This window comes from Schistocerca serialis, chromosome 10, assembly GCF_023864345.2.
Source record: "Schistocerca serialis cubense isolate TAMUIC-IGC-003099 chromosome 10, iqSchSeri2.2, whole genome shotgun sequence".
In the NCBI taxonomy this organism is placed as follows: domain Eukaryota; kingdom Metazoa; phylum Arthropoda; class Insecta; order Orthoptera; family Acrididae; genus Schistocerca; species Schistocerca serialis.
Genome location: NC_064647.1, coordinates 197,022,475 through 197,048,875, shown reverse-complemented (window position 1 = coordinate 197,048,875; position 26,401 = coordinate 197,022,475). Strand labels below are relative to the sequence as shown.

Genomic DNA, 26,401 nt, shown 5'->3' with positions numbered 1-26,401 from the left:
TTCGTTGAACGATGCGATATATGGACTGTGCCACCATCTTGTTCGAACCAGCCGTTGTCCTTGTCGTGGCCTTGCAATAATTCACCCAGTTTCAGTTGCAGAAAATTTTCAAGCATGCATCAGCACCGAGCAGAAATCACTGTTACGACCTGACCATCTTCTTGGATGAAGTAGATGCCCAGACACCAAAATCTGATACAGTGCACCACACTGTCACTCGAGGGTTCTGGGATGGTCGATAGTGAAGATTCTCGTGGTTATTGTCAGTCCAGTATCTTAAATTTTTTTTAGTTAACAGTTCTGACCAAATAAAAATTGGCCTGGTCACTACAGATCAAAACAGCAGTTCTAGGAATACTCTGGAGATTGTCGCAGCACAAATTCGTTCGCGTTTCTAAGTCTCTTTCATTAAATTCTTCCACTATCTGCATCTTGTATGCGTGCAATTTAAGGTCTCCGTGGAGAATTCTTCTTAAACTAGTGGCAGACATCCAAGTGAATCGGCGTGCTTACAAACAGAACGCTTGGAGGATTCTTGAACTGAAACACGCACTTTATCCACTTTTCCCGCTGACATTCATATCCTGAATCGGCCAAGTTTTCCTTTCCATGCGGAAGTGGTCGATCCAAAATAAGAAGCCCACTTCCAAATTGTGGATGCAATGGGAACGGTCATGGCGACCAAGAGCAACTTCATACGACATGCGAGCTGTGTGTTGACCACAGATTCGACATTTAGAATAGTCTCTTCCACCGGGAACGCACGAATTTGTGCGGAGCAATGTACACTGAAGCGCCAGAGAAACTGGTATCGACATACGTATTCATATGCAGAAATATGTAAACTGGCAGAAAACGGCGCTGCGAGCGGCAAAGCCGGTATAAGACAACAACTTTCGGGCGCAATTGTAAGATCGGTTACTGCTGCCACAATGGAAGGTTATCAAGATCTAACTGAGTTTGAACGTGGTGGTATTGGAGGCGCACGAGCAATGGGACACAACATCTCCGAGGCAACGATGAAGTTGGGATTTTCCCGTCAGGTCTCCAACATCGCTGCGACCGGAAAAAGGTCCTGCAAGAACGGGACCAGTGACGACTGAAGAGAATCGTGTAACCCTTCCTCTTTTTGCTGCAGATTTCAATGCTGGGCCAACAACAAGTGTCAGTGGGCGAACCTTTCAACGAAACATCATCGATATGGGCTTTTCGAGCCGAAGGCCTACTCCTGTACCCTTGATGACTGCACGACACAAAGCTTTCCGCCTCGCCTAGGACCGTCAACATCGACATTGGACTGTTGATGACTGAAACGTGTGGCCTGGTCGGACGAGTCTCGTTTCAAATTGTATCGAGAGGAGGGACGTGTAGAGTATGGAGACAACCTCATGAATTCATGGACCCAGCATGTCATCAGGAGACTGTTCAAGCTGGTGGAAGCTCTGTAGTCATGTGGGCATGTGCATTTGGTGATATGGGACTTCTGATTCGTCTAGATGCGATCCTGACAGGTGACTTGTGCGTAAGAATCCTGCCTGATCACCTACATCCATTCATGTCCATTGTGCATTCCGACGGACGTGGACAATTCTAACAGGACAATGCGACACCCTACACGTCTATAATTGCTACAGAATGACTCCAGGAGCACTCTTCTGAGGCCGGCCGAAGTGGCCGTGCGGTTCTAGATGCTGCAGTCTGGAACCGCGAGAGCGCTACTGTCGCTGGTTCGAATCCTGCCTCGGGCATGGATGTGTGTGATGTCCTTAGGTTAGTTAGGTTTAACTGCTTCTAAGTTCTAGGGGACTAATGACCTCAGAAGTTGAGTCCCATAGTGCTCAGAGCCATTTGAACCATTTTTTGAACTCTTCTGAGTTCAGACACTTTCGCTGGCCACAAAAGTCCCCAGCCAAGATCATTATTGAGCATATCTGGGATGCCTTGCAACGTGCTGTTCAGAACAGATCTCCACCCACTCGTACCTTTACGGATCTATGGACAGCCCTGCAGGATTCCTGGTGTCAGTTCCCTCCAGCACTACTTCAGACACGAGTCCGTGCCGCGTCGTGTTGCGGCACTTCTGCATGCTGGCGGGAGCCTACACGATATTTGCCATGTGTACCAGTTTCTTTGGCTCTCCAGTCTATTACTTGCACTGACGACGCCGTCCGAAACACTTGTAATGGTACTTGAATTACGCAACCATTACGACACCTCACTTGGACCTCTCGATACCAGCAATATTCTACTGTGTTTCTGTAAAGTAGTTAACATATTTCTGAGACAACATTCAGATTTGATTTCATTAATGTAGAGGTACTTTGATACATCGATATGTTTGTATTGCAATGATATTATTCTTATGTGTATTCTTTCTTTCGTCACTATGATCTTTGACGTACTTGTAACTCTTGATTTTTGGGCGCGAAAGCGATTATTAGTTAGAGAGTCGGACCTTGAGAAAGTCAAGTCTTGGACGTCATGTTGGAAAGACGCATATTGTAGTCACCTTATAAAATGCGAACTTTAACAGTGAGGAAGATGTTTTCAAGTATGTTTTGTATAGTGAAGATATGTTTTGTGTGTTACGTGCTGTTGCAACAAAAGTAATAAAAAAGAAGTGTAACTTAAATTCGGAGTGCAGATTACTTTTTTACATCGCCATTGTTCTGCAAAAGTGTAATCTTCAAGAATGGTTTGTGAAACACATCTATAAAACTTTTGAATATCGCAGAATAAAACCTAGGCCTCTTTGCATCCGAGCTTGGAATCATCACCTAGATTTTCGACGATTGAGCCACGATTTTACAACGAAAAGATGTCTAGTTTATTCATTATTACATGAAATGACTTTATTAACTGTGCTCCAATGACACCTGCCACACAATAACTTTGCTGTTTCCCGAAAATGCAGTATTTAACAGCGTGAGCAACAGAACAATCATTATTAAATTTTGACCTTTGTTGTGGTAGGGTTGTTAGACACTCTACCCACTCTCGCGTCCGTGCGATTACCCCACGAAAGGGTAAACGTTAGCAGAAGACGAATGAGCCGTAGACGCGAATGTCTCGGCGACAGGCGCTGGCCAAAGCTTTTGTCGGGCGCCCATTCGCGTCCGCGAGGCCCCTTAAGTGTCGTAACGTGCCGTACGAGTACCGTCGTGCAGGTGCGCGCCTTTGCGGATGAGCGACGAGTCGGCTCGCATGCGAAGTGACCTGGCCGCTTTGTGTTCCGGCACCGCTGTGGCGCGGCTACGTGTTAGTTTGCAGCCACGGCGAGTTTCGGTTCAAAAGCTCGGTTGACACGGCCTGTCAAGCGACGTCAACGCTGACGTGCATCTACATATACAGCTGTACTCGGCAGGTCAGCACACACTGAGGTTACAAAAGTCACGGCATCGCGTGCACAGTGTATAAGACGACAGTGCGTTCCCGGAGCTCTCATTTCCTCTCAGCTGATTCCTGCGAAAACATTTCTGACATCATATTGCCCGCACGATGCGAATTAACAGACTTGTGGCTATTAGATATTAAATTTACACGCACAAACTCAAGAAACTAAACTACACTACTGGCCCTTAAAATTGCTACACCACAAAGATGACGTGCTACAGACGCGAAATTTGACCGACAGGAAGAAGATGCTATGATATGCAAATGATTAGCTTTTCAGAGCATTCACACAAGGTTGGCGCCGGTGGCGACACCTACAATGTGCTGACATGAGGAAAGTTTCCAATCGATTTCTCATACACAAACAGCAGTTGACCGGCGTTGCCTGATGAAACGTTGTTGTGATGCCTCGTGTAAGGAGGAGAAATGCGTACCATCCCGTTTCAGACTTTGATAAAGGTCGGATTGTAGCCTATCGCGACTGCGGTTTATCGTATCGCGACATTGTTGCCCGCGTTGGTCGAGATCCAATGACTGTTGGCAGAATATGGAATCGGTGGGTTCAGAAGGGCAATACGGAACGCCGTGCTGGATCCCAACGGCCTTGTATCACCAGCAGTCGAGATGACAGGCATCTTATCCGCATGGCTGTAACGGATCATGCAGTCACGTCTCGATCCCTGAGTCAACACGTGGGGACGTTTGCAAGACAACAACCATCTGCACGAACAGTTGGACGACGTTTGTTTGCAGCAGCATGGACTATCAGCTCGCAGACCATGGGTTCGGTTACCCTTGACGCTACATCACAGACAGGAGCGCCTGCGATGGTGTACTCAACGACAAACCTGGGTGCACGAATGGCAAAACGTCATTTTTTCGGATTAATCCAGGTTCTGTTTACAGCATAATGATGGTCGCATCCGTGTTTGGCGACATCGCAGTGAACGCACATTGGAAGCGTGTATTCGTCATCGCCATACTGGCGTATCACCCGGCGTGATGGTATGGGGTGCCATTGGTTACACGTCTCGGTCACCTCTTGTTCGCATTGACGTCACTTTGAACAGTGGACGTTACATTTCAGATGTGTTACGACCCGTGGCTCTACCCTTCATTGGATCCCTGCGAAACCCTACATTTCAGCAGGATAATGCACGACCGTATGTTGCAGGTCCTGTACGGGCCTTTCTGGATACAGAAAATGTTCGACTGCTGCCCTGGCCGGCACATTCTCGAGATCTCTCACCAATTGAAATCGTCTGGTCAATGGCGGCCGAGCAACTGGCTCGTCACAATACGCGTCACTACTCTTGATGAACTGTGGTATCGTGTTGAAGCTGCATGGGCAGCTGTACCTGTACACGCCATCCAAGCTCTGTATGAGACTATGTCCAGGCGTATCAAGGCCGTTATTACGGCCAGAGGTGGTTGTTCTGGGTACTGATTTCTCACTATCTATGCACCCAAACTGCGTGAAAATGGAATGACATGTCAGTTCTAGTATAATATATTGGTCCAATGAATACTCATTTATCACCTGCATTTCTTCTTGGTGTAGCAATTTTAGTAGCCAGTAGTATATTAAAGCACACAGATGATATAATAAAATTCTCTCCGGGTTAGGAACTCGTAAATGACACAAAAGCGGTTACTTTCCTGTTGCTGCGTTTGTCTCGGTCGACTACTGCTGCGTGACTGACTGGCTGACTAATTTTCCGTGGTAACTCACCAGTTAGAAACAAAGTACTGAGTGCACCAAAGCGAGCAGTAAGAATAATATGTCGTGTCGCGCGTGTGGTCGTTATGTAGATATATCTTCAAGGAGTTGTGCACCATGAAAATATGTATATCTGCTAATGAATTTAGTCATAAGTAATCCACATCTGTTTAAGAGGAATAGTGATAGAGATATCTACAACACTAGAGAAAAAAATGCCCTTTATTACCCCTTTATTAAAGTTGTGAGCGGCCAGGAAAGAGTTTCGCATGCACAAATAAATGTTTGTGACCATTATCAGAATACTATAAAATTGCTGACACCCACAAAGCAAAGAATGTCGGTTTTCTAGTGGGCATGAAACATGGCGGTAAGAGTGCAGAGGGAAAAGAAAATTATTCCTAGGCACGTTGCCAGCCTATAGTTGGAGTCTGCTAGCTTTGTAAACCGAGCCGCTACTCCGTGTCCACACACACACACAAACACACACACACACACACACACACACGATCTCCCCGGGGTGTCCCGTCGATGTTTGGCAGCTGAGGCAACAACCGCGAAAGCGCGCGATAAATTTTGCGCGCCTCTGTTCACAGCTTACACCCACTGCTATCGGATCTATTCCGAAGCCGCCGAAAATAGGAGAGAAAAATCTCTGTCTGGGGTAAACTGCATCGTCCCGAAGTAGCGTATCCGGGACAGAGGTTCAGCAAGGGGGAAGGGGGGGGGGGGGAGGCGGGGGGTTGAGGCTACTGTTTAGTAAACAATATGTGGTGACGCGACTCCAGCGCTCGCAGTCACCGGAACAATTGATAGTGGCCTCCTGTGAGGGTTACGTCCGCGGGAAAAAGCGCGATTTTTTATTAATGTTATTTTTACACTACAGGCCATTAAAATTGCTACACCAAGAAGAAATGCAGATGATAAACGGGTATTCATTGGACAAATATATTATACTAGAACTGATATGTAATTACATTTTCACGCAATTTGGGTGCATAGATCCTGAGAAATCAGTACCCAGAACAACCACCTCTAGCCGTAATAACGGCCTTGATACGCCTGGGCCCGGATGGCGTGCACAGGTACAGCTCCCCATGCAACTTCCACACGATACCACGGTTTATCAAGAGTAGTGACTGGCGTGTTGTGACGAGCCAGTTGCTCGGCCACCATTGACCAGACGATTTCAATTGGTGAGAGATCTCGAGAATGTGCTGGCCAGGGCAGCAGTCGAAAATTTTCTGTACCCAGAAATGCCCGTACAGGACCTGCAACATGAGGTCGTGCATTATCCTGCTGAAATGTAGGGTTTCGCAGGGATCCAATGAAGGGTAGAGCCACGGGTCGTAACACATCTGAAACGTAACGTCCACTGTTCAATGTGCCGTCAGTGCGAACAAGAGGTGACCGAGACGTGTAACCAATGGCACCCCATACCATCACGCCAGATGATGCACCAGTATGGCGATGACGAATACACGCTTCCAATGTGCGTTCACCGCGATGTCGCCAAACACGGATGCGACCATCATGATACTGTAAACAGAACCTGAATTCATCCGAAAAAATGACGTTTTGCCATTCGTGCACCCAGGTTCGTCGTTGAGTACACCATCGCAGGCGCTCCTATCTGTGATGCAACGTCAAGGGTAACCGCAGCCACGGTCTCCGAGCTGATAGTCCATGCTGCTGCAAACGTCGTCGAACTATTCGTACAGATGGTTGTTGTCTTGCAAACGTCCCCATCTGTTGACTCAGGGATCGAGACGTGGCTGCAAGATCCGTTACAGGCATGCGGATAAGATGCCTGTCACCTCGACTGCTGGTGATACAAGGCCGTTGGGATCCAGCACGGCGTTCCGTATTACCCTCCTGAACCCACCGATTCCATATGCTGCTAACAGTCATTGGATCTCGACCAACGCGAGCGGTAATGTCGCGATACGATAAACCGCAATCGCGATAGGCTACAATCCGACATTTATCAAAGACTGAAACGGGATGGTACGCATTTCTCCTCCTTACACGAGGCATCACAACAACGTTTCATCAGGCAACGCCGCTCAACTGCTGTTTGTGTATGAGAAATGGATTGGAAACTTTCCTCAAACCAGCGCATTGTAGGTGTCGCCACCGGCGCCAACCTTGTGTGAATGCTCTGAAAAGCTAATCATTTGCATATCACAGCATGTTCTTCCTGTCGGTCAGTCTGTAGCACGTCATCTTCGTGGTGTTCAAAAAATGGGTCAAATGGCTCTGAGCACTATGGGACTCAACTGCTGAGGTCATTAGTCCCCTAGAACTTAGAACTAGTTAAACCTAACTAGCCTAAGGACATCACAAACATCCATGCCCGAGGCAGGATTCGAACCTGCTACCATAGCGGTCTTGCGCTTCCAGACTGCCGCGCCTTTAACCGCACGGCCACTTCGGCCGGCCTTCGTGGAGTAGCAATTTTAATGTCCAGTAGTGTACTTTATTTAATTTGCGTGCTCCTTATGGTGAACTTACGTTGACGTCTCGAGCACCAAAGTCTCCCGAGCTGAAGCGGACGGGAGACATCTGCGCTCACAAACCACCTACCCGTAATTCACGGGTATCACGTGACCTGTGGGTAGGAGACTGGAGCCACACACTTCTGGAATCTGCCGAGGACCCGTCGAATCCATTCAGGACAGAATGGTTGCCGTATTGAGTTCCAGAGGTGTACCAGCGCTGTGTTCAGTGACTTCTGATAGTGAACTGCCCCGTCGGCGTATGACTCATCTGTTCCAAGGAACATTCGCCATCAGTTGATCGTTAACGGTGGTGAACAGTGCTCCTGTACGTACTGTTTAGTAGTATCAGTGTTCGAATGGAACAACAAGTTAACTTTTGCGTCACTGATAGGTATATCCACAACGCAGCTCGAAGGTTTAAACCTCCATCATCAGGTGGATTTACATGTGTTAGTATGACATATGTGTGTGTTGTGTTACGATTCTGGGATAACCTATGACACGGTCTGGTGGATAATGTTTCTCATTTGCTATATGTTCTTTGGACCTAGTAGTCGCCAGACGCCATCCTTGTTTACAACAGCCGGCCGCTGTGGCCGAGCGGTTCTAGGCGCTTCAGTCTGGAACCGCGCGACCGCTACGGTCGCAAGTTCGAATCCTGCGTCTGGCATGAATGTGTGTGATGTCCTTAGGTTAGTAAGGTTTAAATAGTTCTAAGTTCTAGGGGACTGATGACCTCAGTTGTTAATTCCCAAAGTGCTCAGACCCATTTGAACCATTTTTGTGTTTACGACAAATGACGGTCTAAATGTGATGTGATGCGACAGAGGATGGAGCCTGTGACCACTGGAGGTATTCTATTGTTTAATTTTCTCCTTTAGATACGCATTCAGTTCTTAGTCAAAGAAACCCCCTACCCATGTTCTGAAACAGTAATTTTTTTTTTGGAAATTTGTGGTAGGGACTGTGGGACCAAACTGCTGAGGTCATTGGTCCTTAGACTTACGCACTACTTAATCTAACTAAGGACAACACACACACCCTTGCCCGAGGGAGGACTCGAACCTCCGACGGGTGAAGCCGCGCGAGCCGTGACGAGGCGCCTCAGACTGCACGGCTACCCCGCGCGGCTCTGTAACACTAATGTCTGAAGTATGTACCGCCTGTTTTGTCGACCTGGCTTGTTCTGTTCATCTGCAGTCATTGTTTCTCCTAGCCGCGTTTTGTTGTTGTTTCGTTTTTTAGGATGGCAAGTCTGAGCGAACAACGTGCAGCTGTGAAATTTTATTTTTTTCTCGGTTAAACTGCTTCTAAAACTGTTTTAATGTTGAAAACAGCTTACCAAGATGACGCTGTGGGGAAAGCCCAAGTGTACGAGTAGTTTGCTCGATTTAAACATGGCGCATGTCGACTGATGACAAACGTCGTTCTGGACATCCATCCGAAATCGACAGTTGGTCAACTGTCAGAGATTAATGGGTTACGAGGGGCATTTGAAAAGTCCGTGCAAAAATAAAAAGTACTTACGTGTTATGGGTAAACCTTTTAGACTTAGACACTTCGTTCAACGCTGTTCTAATTTGTTGATCCCTTCCGAATAATGGGAATTGTACAAGTCTGCAAAACAGCTATTAGTTGCTGCAATCACCTCCTCGTTTCAATAAAATCTTTGTCTGACAGCCATTTCTTCGAACTGGGGAACAAATAGTAGTCGGAGGGAGCCAAGTCTGGAGAATAGGGAGCATGTGAAACGAGTTGGAATACTATTTTCATTAATTTTGATATCACAACTGCTGAGGTGTGTGCTGGTGCATTGTCGTGATGGAAAAGGTCAGTTTTGCGCTCCAATCACCAGAGTTTCTCTCGCAGCTCGGTTTTCAAACGGTCCAATAACGATGAATAATATGCACCTATAATGGTTTTACCCTTTTCCAGATAGTCGATGAGAATTAACCCTTGTGTATCCCAAAAGACGGTCGCCATAACCTTTCCGGCCGAAGGAATGGTCTTCATCTTTTTTGATGCGGATTCTCCCTTGGACATCCATTTTTTAGATTGTCGTTTCGTCTCAGAAGTATAGTAATGTATCCATGTTTCATCCACAGTGACGAAACGACGCTTAAAGTCCTGCGGATTCTTCCTGAACAGCCGCAAACCATCCCTTCACACCATTCGATTTTTGGTCAAGCGTGAGCAATCGCGGAACCCATTTGCGGATAGCTTTCTCGTGTCCAAATAATTATGCAAAGTATTATGTACCCGTTCATTCGAGATGCCCACAGCACTAGCAATCTCACGCACCGTAACTCTTCTGTCAACCATCAACATACCATGGATTTTATCAGTTACTTCTACAGTCGTAACCTGCACAGGGCGTCCAGAACGTTCAGCATAACTTGTGCCCATATGCCACTCCGAAAATTTTGAAACCACTTATAAACTGTTACAATGGAAGGTGCAGAGTCACCGTAATGTTTATCAAGCTTCTCTTTAGTCCCCTGTGGCGTTTTGCCTTTCATAAAGTAATGTTTAATCACCACACGAAATTCTTTTTCGTCCATTCTTTGACAATTACTCGACTGCCTTGATTCACACGAATGCCAAACACAAAGAAATAGATCAGAACGGATGAAACTTGGTGTGTGTTCTTTCCAAAGATGCTACTAACTAAACACGACCTCGATACGCGCCGGTGGTACCATCTCTCGGACTTTGCACGGACTTTTCAAACGCCACTCGTATTTTGGAGCTCGGTTCAACGAATTTCAACGGAACATTTGGGCAGACAGGAGACTGGTTCTTCAACCACGAAAACGGACCTACATACACAGCCATGTCTATTAGACAGTTTTTGGCTACAAATGGCATTGTTCTGCTGCCCCACACACCTTACTCCCCTGCCCTTGGCTCCAAGCGACTTTTTCCTATTTTCACACATGAGAAGGGGAATGAAAGTGCACCGAGTTGGCAACAGTCAAGAACAAAAAAAAAGAGAGGAACTCCCAGTGATGTGTTGGCAAATGTGCCAACACCTTGTAGATAGAGGAGGCCGAAATGCACGCTATCTAACGCAGACGGGCGTGAATTCTGGAACAGGATAAGTAGTGAATGCTAATAAGAAAAGTATGCAGCTCCGCGAATACTTAACTTTTAATCTATCCTTGTTGTATACAGCGTTCTTGATGAGACATTTCATACGATAACTATCAAACTATCACTTGCTATGTAAGGCTAATGGCGCCTTGCTAGGTCGTAGCCATTGACTTAGCTGAAGGCTATTCTAACTATCTGCTCGGCTAATGAGCAATGCATTCTAACTATCTGCTCGGCCAATGAGCGATGCTTCGTGAGTGTAGTCGCTAGCAATGTCGTCCGTACAACTGGGGCGAGTGCTATTCCGTATCTCGAGACCTGCCTTGTGGTGGCGCTCGGTCTGCGATCACACAGTGGCGACACGCGGGTCCGACATGTACTAAATGGACCGCGGCCGATTTAAGCTACCACCTAGCAAGTGTGGTGTCTGGCGGTGACACCACACCCAGCCGTTTCTAAAAATGACTACAGTCTATGTCTCGAACAGTGGAAGAAGCAGCGAGACAAATGTATTTTTTGTAATGTTGTAATGTGACTATAGTTTCGAAGAGGTAAGGCTATTAAAATTGCACTGATAGCTGACTTTGAAGTTTTAGAGGAAGATGAGTTGAATAGGTATTTCAGTGCAGACTACATGAAGCCGGGACAGTTTGTCGCTTTAACTTCTCTAAGGAGAAGAGCGTCGCATCTGAACAGATGCGATAAAGTGGACATGGAGAGATTATTAGGAATATACGAAACAGCTGAACCTTCCTGAACGATTGCCTGTTACTCCGTTAGTGCAGCATAGAATTCCCAATGAGAACAAGTCACCTATGGCGGCCGGGGTGGCCGAGCCGTTCTAGGCGCTACAGTTGGGAACCGCGCGGCCGCTACGGTCGCAGGTTCGAATCCTGCCTCGGGCATGGATGTGTGTGATGTCCTTAGGTTAGTTAGGTTTAAGTAGATTTAAGTTGTAGGTGACTGATGACCTCAGAAGTTAAGTCCTATAGTGCTCAGATCCGTTTGAACCAAGTCATCTATATACGAGACACCATATTGGGCATGCCAAAATCTACGACCAGCTATGAAGGAGTTTATCGATCAATAGCTTCCGGTCGGAACTATAAAAGAAGGCTCCAGCTCCTGATCATGACCGGTAGTCATCTCCTTTGAAGGAGATAAGATTGTTTTGTAAACAATTTGAAAATAAATAGCTTTTAAAAAATAATTGCGGTGTTTTTGGGCACCCCTCCGTACGAGCACCATTATTTGTTCTGGGCGCAGTATACCGATACCGCTCCTAGGGGTGGAGGCGGGGGTGACAGCCCGTGACGTGTGAAGTATTCGATCCAACTTACTTACGGAGCGCGTTGCTGTGTGTACGTGCTTCAGTTTACTCATGAATTTCTGTTGATCAGTGTTTGTAGGGCACAAACTGGTTATAACACAGCGCAACTATTGTATTGATCTTTGGCGTTAATATTTGTCAGACTTTTTCACTTGCTATACCATTTTGTAAAAATTTTCTTAACTAGCATCTGCTGCTGTTTTATAGCAGCACAAGTTTTGCATACCACTTACGGTTGTTATACTGTCATTTTCTGCAGTCCAATTCCATTTCCATTCTACAAATTTTTAATTTTTAAAAAGTGTAGAAACATTTGCGCCTCTATTGATAACAACTTACATAATAGTAGCAAACGAACTTTGTTAATATTTATGTTTATACGTGTTGCTTAATTTCCGTGATAACGCTGTTTACGAGTTCTGAGAGAAATTCTCAATTTTGGTCAGATACAGAAGAACAAGTCACTTAGCCGTACCCTTCTATGACAATAATTCTCATTACCCACAAATTCCAACATCCCAGCGACAAGAGATCAGCAAAAATCAAATAAAGGTAAAGTTTGACTTTAATGCCCCGTCGGCATCGAAGTCTCTACTGACGCGGCACTAGCTCAGCTAGAAAAGATGGGCTAGCTACGGTGTTGTGGAGGGAATTACGCCTGACTTAAGAAAACCACGTTCACCTAAATCAGGAAGGTCGGTACATGTTTATTATTCACTTTTTCCCAGACACCATTCTGGTGTCCTAACTAACCACTGCGGATTTCACTCAGCGCCCAAGGTCAGAAAAATCCCATTTTAGAGAACGAGACCCAAATTTATCCCCATTCAGTCGTATGTTGCCTGTCACCGATATCCAGATAAGTGATAAGCTAATGGAAAACTTTAATCATGAAGAGCTGTTAAGCGGTACATACGAAACATGAGCTGTTAACTGGTTGTAAACGGAACTGATAACTTATCTCACCTTTTAACGGTTCGATTTCGAGCCATATATTCTTCAAAAATAAACTTATATGACAGCCACAAGTTGTTAGAGCAGTTTTGCTAAATAGTGAAACACAGTCGGCAGTGGAGCGGGAAACACGAGTTTGCAGTCGGCGTCGCAAGACACGGGCATGTAAGTTTGGCAGAAGCGCTGAGTCATTTTCAAACAATGTTCCATATATCAGGAAGGGCTTTTAAGTCTTTTTTTTTTTTAAAAAAATCTTCAGATTTTTCTTTTTTTCTCCCCGAAATGGAAAAAGTACCTACGTCCCATCATTATCCAAGAATGAAGTCACTTCCTACTTTTAGTATTACATCGCCATACCATACCGTTTGCTGCAGGATTTATGATGTTGAATGTTCTGTGAGGAGTGAAGCGAACGTAGCACAGAATATGCTCGTGCACCAAGAAAATGTAATTTTCAAGCATACCTTTCTGTGTTGCAGCGTTTGAGTATTTCACTTTCAGTACATAAAGAACATTGAACGGCAGGTTAAAAACTGCTATATGCTACTGCATTTACAACAACGCGTTTCGAACAGCAAGGAACATCTTCGTGCCGAAGAAACCGATGTCAGTCGTCCGCTTTAACCGAACACGGATGATAATTTCGTGTTTGCAGATGTAGCAGAACTGCAAAAACTCGTTGTATTTGGAGACGGATAACTGCAGATCGTTTACATGCGTGAATACTAGGCTGACCAAAGACAAAAACACCGAGACATTTCCGTTTGTACTTTATTAGTATACTTACGCTTACATTTCTCGTCAGTTATCGCGATATTTTGAAATCGATAGTATGTAAATGACGAAGCAGCAGCTGAAAGACCAACAGGAAGAATATATCTCCACTTGGTGCATTGGAAAGGAATATGTAGGTGCATCACACATAAACAAAATTATTTTGTTCAGAAATAAAAACGACTGATACATACTTTTTTTAGAGTAATGGGCTGGATATATTTTCTGGAATGTTTAGTCACTTACTAGGTAACTAGGTGCACTTTTATAACCCTAAATTTTGTGTAGTATTAGTAATCAGTAAGCAGATACAAAATATACGCTTCACACTATCGTTAATGATTCCGTTTGACTGCAGATTGTTTGGGCAAACATGCACACATGCCAAACAGTATTCAATAAGCACTGCTAACACACGCCGCATCGGTCACATTATTCACAAAATTAACTTCCATATGGCTGCAGTCCCATTAGGAGAGATGGTTTAAGTGATGCTCCTTTATACCCCCTTTGGCTTTGGTTTTACACGTTTCGAGGGCCATAAAGTGGAAGGTCGGCAAGTTAGAGACCGGGGTAGCTAATACCGTGCCCACTTTTCTTTTCAACATATTCTCTTACTCTTTGTCTTGGCATAAGACTAGTTAAACCCAATGCAGAGAGCTAATATATTGCGAAAATATATATTTCTGTAACATTTTACTCCTAGGAAACATGTGTATTCAAAAATATTTAATTGATTGAGATTATTGCATGCACATTTTTTCTCAGTGAAAATCCGGGACGATTGTGTGTCGTGAAGGATTTTCTCGAGACACCAGGACATTTACGCGATAACCGAAATTGTGCCGGCAAAACGGGAACGTCTGGCCAGCCTAGTGAACACGAGGTTGAACAGTTCCTTGCAAGCCGGCCGCGGTGGCCGAGCGGTTCTAGGCGCTCAGTCCGGAACCGCGCGACTGCTACGGTCGCAGGTTCGAATCCTGCCTCGGGCATGGATGTGTGTGATGTCCTTAGGTTAGTTACGTTTAAGTAGTTCTAAGTTCTAGGGGACTGATGACCACAGATGTTAAGTCCTATAGTGCTCAGAGCCATTTGAACCATTTTTTTTTAAAAAAAAAGAAAAGTTCCTTGCATCTAAATTCTGAAGTCTGTTTAGAGATTATAAACAGCTTCACAAGTACATATTTTGCAAATTCCATTTAGGATTTCGAAATATGTGGTTAATGATTGTGGAAAACCACATGGAAAATTGCTGAGGTAAGGATGCCAAATAATTGAAGCAGCAGACTGTAGTCCCTGGACTGTTTGTGCAACAGTAGAACTTAGCACTGTACGAACTAAATGTGGATCATACTGAAATATAGATTGAAATTAAAGCAAAGATTAACAATTTTTCAAAAAATATTTATTCGCCAACACAGTCACCAGGTAATCCTATGCTCTTGCCAGTTTCAACGAGCAACACGCATATTCAGAACATTAAATGTTTCAGCAGCTTGTTCAATACCTGAGTTTCCAGTGAGACGCTTCTTTTTGTCAGGAAATACTACACGTAACGGAAGAAGACGTAAGGTCTACATAAGCGGAAATGATAATTTCAGCACATTTGTTAACGTATTCATTATTGGTAGCAAATAATTTAACTTTTTTGTACTTCACACCTGGCTAGTTTTGGCAAACAGATCATCACGGCGTGAAACATGTGATGCAACGTAATCACAGCAGGCGTTACAGGTGTTTGCATTCGCGTTCTTCACGTGACTATCACAGTGCTGTGGTTAGCTTAGGACCGGTTATAACCAGGTGCTCTTGTAGACTCTCTTATAATGGTGCATACGTTACACTCAAGTGGAACACCTGTATATAACCATATATATAGGAGAAACATAGTAGTGTGACAGTCAGGTAGAACACATGACTGTAAACACCTGTAAAATGTGCAACGCTACTGTCACAGTCAGCTGTTGCACTGACAGGAAACACCTGTTATCTAATCAGGGTACTGTGATAGTCAAATTGAGCACCTGACTGTAACCACCTACAGGTTAAGCATGGTACTTTCATCAGCATCAGCAGTGCCTGACAGTAAACATCAATAACGTAATTACATTACTGTGACAGTAAATTTGCGCACCTGTCTGTTAACACTTATAAAATAAGCACAGTACTACGATAGTTAATGAAGCGTCTGCCTGTAACCACTTGTAATGTAAGCATGGTAATGTGGCTGTCAAATGGAGCATCCTGCTGTAACCACATGTAAGTTAAAAGCTAAACACAGTACACTGACAGTCAAATGGCGCACTTGGCTGTAACCACCTACAAGCTAAGCACATCACTGTCGTAAGATTGTGTCACATGTTTGACGTCGCGTGGATCTGATTGGCAACTTTGGCGACTAGTCATATGTGATGTATAAAAAAATAATAATGTTTTCCATGTAGAGTCGACACATTAAGACGAATAATACAAGAGTGTGCAGTTTGGCTTTTAGTTTTTCCTGAGTTTCATGGAAGAAGCAATATCAAGCACCAAGAAAATAAAATTTATGTACAGGGTCGTCCATTGATCGTGACCAGGACAAATATCTCACAAAATAAGAGTCAAACGAAAACACTACAAAGAGCGAAACTTGTCTAGCTCGAAGGGGGAAACCAGACAGCGCCACGGTTGGCCCGCTAGATGGCGCTGCCATAGGTCAAACGAATATCAACTGCGTTTCTTTAAATAGGAACCCCCATTTTTTATTACATATTCGTGTAGTACGTAAAGAAATATGAATTTTTTAGTTGGACCACCTTCTTCGCTTTATGATAGATGGCGCTGTAATAGTCACAAACATATGGCTCACAATTTTAGACGAACAGTTGGTAACAGGCAGATTTTTTAAAATTAAAATACAGCACGTAGGTACGTTTGAACATTTTATTTCGATTGTTCCTATGTGCTACATGTACCTTTGTGAACTTATTTCTCAGAACGCATGCTGTTACAGCGCGATTACCTGTAAATACCACATTAATGCAATAAATCCTCAAAATAATCTCCGTGAACCTCAATGCAGTTGGCAATACGTGTAACGACATTCCTCTCAACAGCGAGTAGTTCGCCTTCCGTAATGTGGCACATGCACTAACAATGCGCTGACGCATGTTGTCAGGCGTTGTCGGTGGATCACGATAGCAAATCCTTCAACTTTCCCCACGCAAAGAAATCCGGGGACGTCAGATCCGGTGAACGTGCTTCGACGACCAATCCACCTGTCATAAAATATGCTATTCCATACCGCTTCAACCGCATGAGAGCTATGTGCCGGACATCCATCATGTTGGAAGTGCATCGCCATTCTGTCATGCAGTGAAACATCTTGTAGTAACATCGGTAGAACATTACATAGGAAATCAGCATACATTGCACCATTTAGATTGCCATCGATAAAATGGGGGCCAATTATCCTTCCTCCCATAATGCCGCACCATACATTAACCCGCCAAGGTCGCTGATGTTCCACTTGTCGCAGCCATCGTGGATTTTCCGTTGCCCAGTAGTGCATATTATGCCGGTTTACGTTACCGCTGTTGGTGAATGACGCTTCGTCGCTAAATAGAACGCGAGCAAAAAATCTGTCATGGTCCCGTAATTTCACTTGTGCCCAGTGGCATAACCGTACACGACGTTCAAAGTCGTCGTCATGCAATCCCTGGTGCATAGAAATATGGTACGGGTGCAATTAATGTTGATGTAGCATTTTCAACACCGACGTTTTTGAGATTCCCGATTTTCACGCAATTTGTCTGCTACTGATGTGCGGATTAGCCGCGACAGCAGCTAAAACGCCTACTTGGGCATCATCATTTGTTGTAGGTCGTGGTTGACGTTTCACACGTGGCTGAACACTTCCTCTTTCCTTAAATAACGTAACTATCCGGCAAACGGTCCGGACACTCGGATGACGTCGTCCAGGATACCGAGCAGCATACATAGCACACGCCCGTCGGGCATTTTGATCACACATCAACACGATATCGACCTTTTCCGCAATTGGTAAACGGTCCATTTTAACACGGGTAATGTATCACGAAGCAAATACCGTCCGCACTGGCGGTATCTTACGTGATACGACGTACTTATACGTTTGTGACTATTACAGCGCCTTCTATCACAAAGCGAAAAAAGTGGTTCAACTAAAACATTCATATTTCTTTACGTACTATACGAATATGTAATAAAAATGGGGGTTCCTATTTAAGGGGGGGTAGGACTTCAAACGGGCCGACTTGGAGCAGGAGAGGCACCACAGGACATTTTAATATCCAGTGCCTATACTTTTACAAATAAATTCATAAAACTTTGTCAGTATGACCAGGAAGGATTGAGGATTCACACTCATAGCAGCTGAAGTTCAAAAACATAACAAAATGATTTTTTTACATGTGAAATTCATCATTTTTTCACTTACTATTGGGTGCATTTGTTGCTATAGGTACACTTTTGTTCATAAGCAAGAGAGACTTTAGAATCTATTTAATTTATGAAAAAATAAATGAGCTGTTACGTTTTATGCGTTATGTTTGGAAAAAAAATCAAGTTTTGTAGTTAATTATCTCTATTTTTACCATAGTTTTTAATAGATTTTGAAAATTCTAGAGTTTCATACACCTGCAATTATGGTTTGTATGCTGTGCAAAATTCATCAAAGAATCTCTCTTACTTGTGAAGAAAAATGTACCTATAGCAACAAATGCAGTCAATAGTAAGTGAAAAAATGATGAAATTTCACATGTAAAAGAAAATTATTTTGTTATGTTTTTGAACTTCCACTGCTATGAGTGTGAATCCTGAATCCTTCCTGGTCATGCTGAGAAAGTTTTATGAATTTATTTGTAGAAGTATAGGCACTTTAAAAAAACGTAGTTGATATCCGTTTGACGTATGGCAGCGCCATCTAGCGGGCCAACCATAGCGCCGTCTGGTTTCCCCCTTCAAGCTAGACAAGTTTCGTTCTTTGTAGTTTTTTCGTTTGACGCTTATTTCGTGAGATATTTGGCCCGGTCACGGTCAATGGACCACCCTGTATAACATGTAGCTGACGAAACATTGAAATTTCGGCATTGTTTACTTTGGTCGTTGCGAGGTATAGGCCATAAATCGTGCAGCACGGTTGTGTAGACCCCTTGTGTGTGTGTTGGTGACGCGTGCGCGTTTTCAGAGAATGGATTTCGGGCAAAGGGGCGCCAGCCAACCTGTTGCCGCACGGCTGTGACGTCACCGCGGTACACCGACTGCCAGCGAGGCGAGGAGCTCAGGCGTGACATTGGCGTGGGCGGAACACCTGTTGCCGGCGGAGTGACCCCTTCCCCCGGTCTCCGCCTCGCGCCAGTGCATCGCCAGCTCAGCTGTACTGGCGCCACAGGTGCGACGTTGGCCGTGGATGGTAGGTAATCTCTGGACGCTGACTCGGCTGCAACAACGTCCCTGTCCACCGCTATCCGAGCGCCTTTGCCAGCGGCCAGTGAGACAGTGTGCGTCGCACTGGAGTGACATTCTGCCGACGGGCGTGTAGAAGTGTGTTTGTGTACAGAAGTGTGTTTACATGTACGTCTTCAGTGTGATAAATACTGCATATCAGCCTTGTGCGAAATTGATGCGCTTGCCGCTGCCAGTAGTCTGGAAATAACTGTGCAGTGTGCATGACTTGTTTCTAGCTGATAACTTGACAGGTGCCACATTATATCTTGCTGCCTTCCGTCGAAAGCACCCTACAGGATGGGATGCAATAGGGATATCCAATAACGTGAAGTGCTCGATTCTTGAGAGACATAAATATGTTATAGCGCGGAGGAGAATCTGAAATTGTAAGCAGTGTACAACATTTGAGGATAAATATCCATCTTCATTGTATATTATGGTGACATACAGGACTTTTTTTGACTGAAAGTTTTATTGTTTCATCAAAATTTCCAGTGAATAACCAGCGGCTTAAGCCATTGCCAAAAATCTCAAGTGAAATACATTCGAATTATCAGTGAATGGGAAAAGAGATTTTAGCAGAGGCAGTAAAAGAAATTGGCCAGCTATTTCTTAGAATCATATGTGACAGGAATCTGTTTGCCGCAAACGTACAGATTATCTGCACCTTTTTAACAGCCTGTCGAAATAGTAGAGAGAAGAGAGGATGTGTGCTATGAATATTAATACATAACGTGCAGAAGTGTTGCAGATAGCGCCATGGGCACCAACCCCAGGTGGTTGAGCGAACATGGAGGAATCACTGAGAGACTGTGATCGACAACCGAGGATCCTGTTGGACAATGTGATAATGACCCCACCACACTCGGCAGTGAGGCCAGGGTCTTCAGCCAACACCATGGAACCACGGACTGTGGCAGCCACTGATACTGAGGCTGACGTCAGATGCTGCTGCTGCATCCCGTACCAGCGTGTCTCACCCACTAAGGCTTTAGCCGCAATTGCGGATGTAGAGGCCACAGAGAGGACTTGTGATGAGCAGAGTGAACAGGAGAAAATGCTACTCAGTGGGGCGAGAGAGGACAAGGAGCCTCTGGTTGCTTCTGATTTCGCAGGAGATCCATCGTCAAAGCACGAAGCTCCAGGAAATCCTTCATATAGCTCACAGGTTTCTGGTGTACTAGATTGTGAGAAGCTTCAAGGAGGTCAGATGGACAGTACTGAGGCAAATGACGAGGAGAAGAAACACAGTGACGATCCACCGTCGCCCCCGAGGATCACCCTCGCCATTCCAGAAGATACCGAAGACCTCGACGAGGGTGACACGGAGAGTTTTGAAGACTCACTACCCCGCCATCAGCAGCTGAGGAAACAGCTGCTCAAGCACAGGATGGCGTCAGCTGATGACAGTTCCAGCTCCAGTGACAAGGAGGAAGCCTCGTCCAGGAGCAAAGATGGGAACGAAGTGGAAGGCAGTGACGACTCCCCAGTGGCCTCCGTCAGGGACCCTCCTGTCTTTGGTGTGGAGCAGCTGAATCGCTACAAACTCGCCAAGACTGCACAGCTCAAGAAGGGTGATAGTTCAGAATCTGGGGAGGAAACAGCGGCTCAAGTCGAGCAGCGATCGCAGCGGCCCATGGCAATCCCGAGGTACCAGTCAGCCAGCGACGACACCCTTGACAGTGGAGCCAGGTCTCCTTCTGTGGACAGTGAAGTGGTGAAGGCACGACCAGTCAAACATAGTGTGGACGGCGAATCCACTTCAACAGTCGCTAGTGCCGACAGTGGTCACCATCGACTTCATCCAGAACGGCGGCACGGCCACCGCCACCAGAACAACCAGGCACCACGGATGGGCCTCCGACCGCCGCGTGAGCTGCGCCTGCCCCGCCCACCCCCGGAACCTGAGGACGACGACGTGTTCCCCACCTGTGGACGCTCCAAACCGTCGCCCCCTCCACCGACTGTAGAGCCGCCACCCCCAGACGATCCGCCTCCACCCTGGGAGACGGAGGAGCAGAACACAGTCTATATCGGGGGTGGGCTGCCCGGTTACACTATGTACCAGCAGTCACTGCTGGGTGTGCCCTGTCCACACGACTACGGTGAAGCCTCCAGTGACGACCTCAGCTCGGAGTGGGATTCAGACACGCCGCTGACGGATTCGACTGCTGCCGATGCCCAGGGAACAAAGGTATGTCACGATCTTAATACCTCACAAATCTGAGTCCACCGTTATCTCCATATTCCACAAGAAACTTTTGGTGTGTGAAGGAGAACTGTTCTGTTGTCACTTTTCCCATCTCCAATTCCACTCATGAGTGGTGCACAGGAAGAATGGTAAGTCTCTGTATCAGGTCGAATATCAAATTTTAAGGCTTTTCAACGGACATAAACATTACTAGACCCAAAATTGCTTATTGACGCTGAAGTATAACACTGATTATGTGTCCTCATCTGCAGATTGGTAGTCACTGCACTGCACCATTACGCTGGTGGAGGGGATAGAAATGGGCCCCACTCAGATTCATGAGGCCAACTGAGGAGGTACTTGAGTGGAGTGGCAACTCGAAGCTTCGAGAAGCTGACAGGGGCTGACAGAGGAGTGTTCAGGCTCCATTGCCCCCCCCCCCCCCCCCAGACCGCATCCAAATGATGCACTACACACCGGAAGCAGCTACTAGGGTAGCAGAGTACGTGTGGCGTGCACACGGGGGTTTTTTAGGTTAGAGGGACCCCCCCTTGGGCGAAACGATAAAATACCTGACGGCTTACCAGAGAGGACATTATCACCGTTGATAAAGAACGTCCGTCCTCAGAGACCAAAAACAGGAAAAGTTAACGTAATATTGGTAAACTGCAGGAGTATCCAGGGCAAGGTTCCTGAATTAGTATCTCTTATTGAAGGAAATAGTGCGCATATAGTATTAGGAACGGAAAGTTGGTTAAAACTGGAAGTGAACAGTAACGAAATCCTAGACACAGAATGGAATATATACCGCAAGGATAGGATAAACGCCAATGGTGGAGGAGTATTTATAGCAGTAAAGAATTCAATAATATCCAGTGAAGTTATTAGCGAATGCGAATGTGAAATAATCTGGGTTAAGATAAGTATCAAAGGTGGGTCAGATATGATAGTCGGATGCTTCTATAGACCACCTGCATCAGCAACCGTAGTAGTTGAGCGCCTCAGAGAGAACCTGCAGAACGTCGTGAAGAAGTTTCGTGATCATACTATTGTAATAGGGGGAGACTTCAATCTACCAGGTATAGAATGGGATAGTCACACAATCAGAACTGGAGCCAGGGACAGAGACTCTTGTGAAATTATCCTGACTGCCTTGTCCGAGAATTACTTCGAGCAGATAGTTAGAGAACCAACTCGTGAAGCTAACGTTTTAGACCTCATAGCAACAAATAGACCGGAACTTTTCGACTCCGTGAATGTAGAAGAGGGTATCAGTGATCATAAGTCAGTGGTTGCATCAATGACTACAAGTGTAATAAGAAATGCCAAGAAAGGAAGGAAAATATATTTGCTTAACAAGAGTGATAGGGCACAAATCGCAGAATATCTGAGTGACCACCATCAAACGTTCATTTCTGAGGAAGAGGATGTGGAACAAAAATGGAAAAAATTCAGAAACATCGTCCAGTACGCCTTAGATAAGTTCGTACCGACTAAGGTCCAAAGCGAGGGGAAAGATCCACCGTGGTATAACAATCATGTACGAAAGGTACTACGGAAACAAAGAAAGCTTCATCATAGGTTTAAGAGTAGTCGAATCATAGCTGATAAGGAAAAGCTGAACGAAGCGAAAAAGAGCGTAAAGAGAGCAATGAGAGAAGCATTCAACGAATTCGAACATAAAACATTGGCAAACAATCTAAACAAGAACCCTGAAAAGTTTTGGTCATATGTAAAATCGGTAAGCGGATCTAAATCCCCTATTCAGTCACTCGTTGACCACGATGGCACCGAAACAGAGGACGACCGAAGAAAGGCAGAAATACTGAATTCAGTGTTCCGAAACTGTTTCACTGCGGAAAATCGTAACACGGTCCCTGACTTCAGCCGTCGCACGGACGCCAAAATGGAAAATATTGAAATAAACGATATCGGAATTGAAAAACAACTGCTATCACTTAGTAGCGGAAAAGCATCCGGACCAGACGAGATACCCTTAAGATTCTACAGTGATTATGCTAAAGAACTTGCCCCCTTTCTATCAGCAATTTATCGTAGATCGCTGGAAGAACGTAAAGTACCTAGCGACTGGAAGAAAGCGCAGGTCGTTCCCATTTTCAAGAAGGGTCATAAATCAGATGCGAATAATTATAGGCCTATCTCGCTTACGTCAATCTGTTGTAGAATAATGGAACATGTTTTGTGTTCTCGTATTATGACGTTCTTAGATAATACAAATCTCCTTCATCATAACCAACATGGATTCCGCAAACAGAGATCATGTGAAACTCAGCTCGCCCTATTTGCCCAAGAAATTCACAGTGCCGTAGACACTGGCGAGCAGATTGATGCCGTATTCCTGGACTTCAGGAAGGCATTTGATACGGTTCCGCACTTACGTTTAGTGAAAAAAATACGAGCTTACGGAATTTCGGACCAGGTTTGTGATTGGATTCAGGATTTCCTAGAAGAAAGAACACAACATGTCATTCTTAACGGTTCAAAATCTGCAGATGTAGAGGTAATTTCGGGAGTACCGCAGGGAAGCGTGATAGGACCTTTATTGTTTACAATATACATAAATGACTTAGTTGACAACATCGGTAGCTCCGTGAGGCTATTTGCAGATGACACGGTTGTCTACAAGAAAGTAGCAACATCAGAAGACTCGTACGTACTCCAGGAGGACCTGCAGAGGATTAATGCATGGTGCGACAGCTGGCAGCTTTCCCTAAACGTAGATAAATGTAATATAATGCGCATACATAGGGGCAGAAATCCATTCCAGTACGATTATGCCATAGGTGGTAAATCATTGGAAGCGGTAACGACCGTAAAATACTTAGGAGTTACTATCCGGAGCGATCTGAAGTGGAATGATCACATAAAACAAATAGTGGGAAAAGCAGGCGCCAGGTTGAGATTCATAGGAAGAATTCTAAGAAAATGTGACTCATCGACGAAAGAAGTAGCTTACAAAACGCTTGTTCGTCCGATTCTTGAGTATTGCTCATCAGTATGGGACCCTTACCAGGTTGAATTAATAGAAGAGATAGACATGATCCAGCGAAAAGCAGCGCGATTCGTCATGGGGACATTTAGTCAGCGCGAGAGCGTTACGGAGATGCTGAACAAGCTCCAGTGGCGGACACTTCAAGAAAGGCGTTACGCAATACGGAGAGGTTTATTATCGAAATTACGAGAGAGCACATTCCGGGAAGAGATGGGCAACATATTACTACCGCCCACATATATCTCGCGTAATGATCACAACGAAAAGATCCGAGAAATTAGAGCAAATACGGAGACTTACAAGCAGTCGTTCTTCCCACGCACAATTCGTGAATGGAACAGGGAAGGGGGGATCAGATAGTGGTACAATAAGTACCCTCCGCCACACACCGTAAGGTGGCTCGCGGAGTATAGATGTAGATGTAGATGTAGATGTATACGATACAAGATGACAGGGGAACTGATCACCATCGTAGGGTCCTATGAACATGGTTGCGCTGTGTAGTTTTTTTGTATAGTATATGTATCTTTGACGAAACTGCGTAAATATTGCTCAGAATAGATTGGTCTCAAATATAATGCAATGTGGCTCATAAAGATTTGCCTCTTGCTCGTACGAGATATATGCGGAGTACACTGAAAAATTGTTTGCTGGACAGTAGTAATCTATAGTATCTGAGCAAAAGTATTCAGACATCTATTCTCTCTCTCTCTCTCTCTCTCTCTCTGTCTCTCTGACTAAACAGGCCTTGTAAGGCCTAAAGGTATGGAACAGCAGCTTGTCACCCTTTGCTGATAGGCATCACTGAATGCAGATGTGGAGGGGCATTTTATCAGCACATTCGTCTGTCAGACGTTGTCGGCTTTCGTGACTGGAGCCGCTACTTCCCAGTCAGGTAGCTCTTCAGTTAGACTCACAAGGGCTGAGTGCACCCTACTTGCCAACAGCAATCACTGGACATGGATAGTGACCCATCCAAGCACTTCATTGTAAAGGGGTATCAATGCTACTATTCGCTGATGACATTGCTATGCTGAGTTGGAGTGAAGAAGAATTAAATGATCTGCCGAATGGAATGGACTGTCTAATGAGTACAGAATATGGATTGAGAGTAAATCGAAGAAAGACGAAATTAATGAGAAGTAGCAGAAATGAGAATAGCGAGAAACTTAACACCAAGATTGATGGTCACGAAGTAGATGAAGTTAAGGAATTCAGCTATCTAGGCAGTGAAATAACCAATGACGGACGGAGCAAGGAGGACATCAAAAGCAGACTAGCACAGACAAAAAGGACATTCCTGGCCAAGAGAAGTCTACTAGTATCAAACATAGGCGTTACTGTAAGGAAGAAATTTATAAGAACCAAGTTTTGGAGCACAGCATGGTAGCGAAACATGGAGTGTGGAAAAACCGGAAAGCAGAGGATCGAAGCATTTGAGATGTGGTGCTACAGACGAATGTTGAAAAGTAGGTGGACTGATAAGGTAAGGAATGAGGAGGTTCTGCGCCGAATCCGAGAGGAAAGGAATATGTGGATAACACTGATAAGGAAAAGGGACACAATGACAGGACACCTGTTAAAACATCAGGGAATGACTTCTACGGTACTAGAGAAAACTGTAGAGGGTCAAAGCTGCAGAGGAACACAGGGATTCGAATACATCCAGCAAATAGCTTGCAAGTGCTAGTGTGAGATTAAGAGGTTGGCACAGGAGATAAATCCGTGGCGGGCCGCGTCGAACCAGTCAGAAGACTGATGACAAAAAAAAGAATGACTTGTAACATTACAACGTTATGCCTCCCCACACAGTAACACCCACACCATCAAAACGATCATGTTCGTCAAAGTTGCTGGCTGCATTACGTTTTTCCAGCCGTCGCCATACGAGAGCACTAAAAATAGCTTCCATTCTTCTCGGGACGTGTAACTACAGATCCTGTGTTGTTTTCCAGGGCATCTT

The 26,401-nt window shown here is 45.1% G+C and overlaps 1 protein-coding gene across 1 annotated transcript in view; it reads left to right on the top strand.

Annotated features, from left to right (window-relative positions):
- Window positions 1–21,461, top strand: part of LOC126424679 (histone-lysine N-methyltransferase SETD1B-like) — a 140,624-nt gene extending 119,163 nt beyond the window's left edge. The window contains exon 2 of the mRNA XM_050087407.1: window positions 18,975–21,461. Within this exon, the coding sequence (XP_049943364.1) occupies window positions 20,025–21,461 (1,437 nt within the window). The 5' untranslated portion in view covers window positions 18,975–20,024. The remainder of the gene's footprint in view (window positions 1–18,974) is intronic.
- The last annotated feature ends 4,940 nt before the right edge of the window (window positions 21,462–26,401 follow it).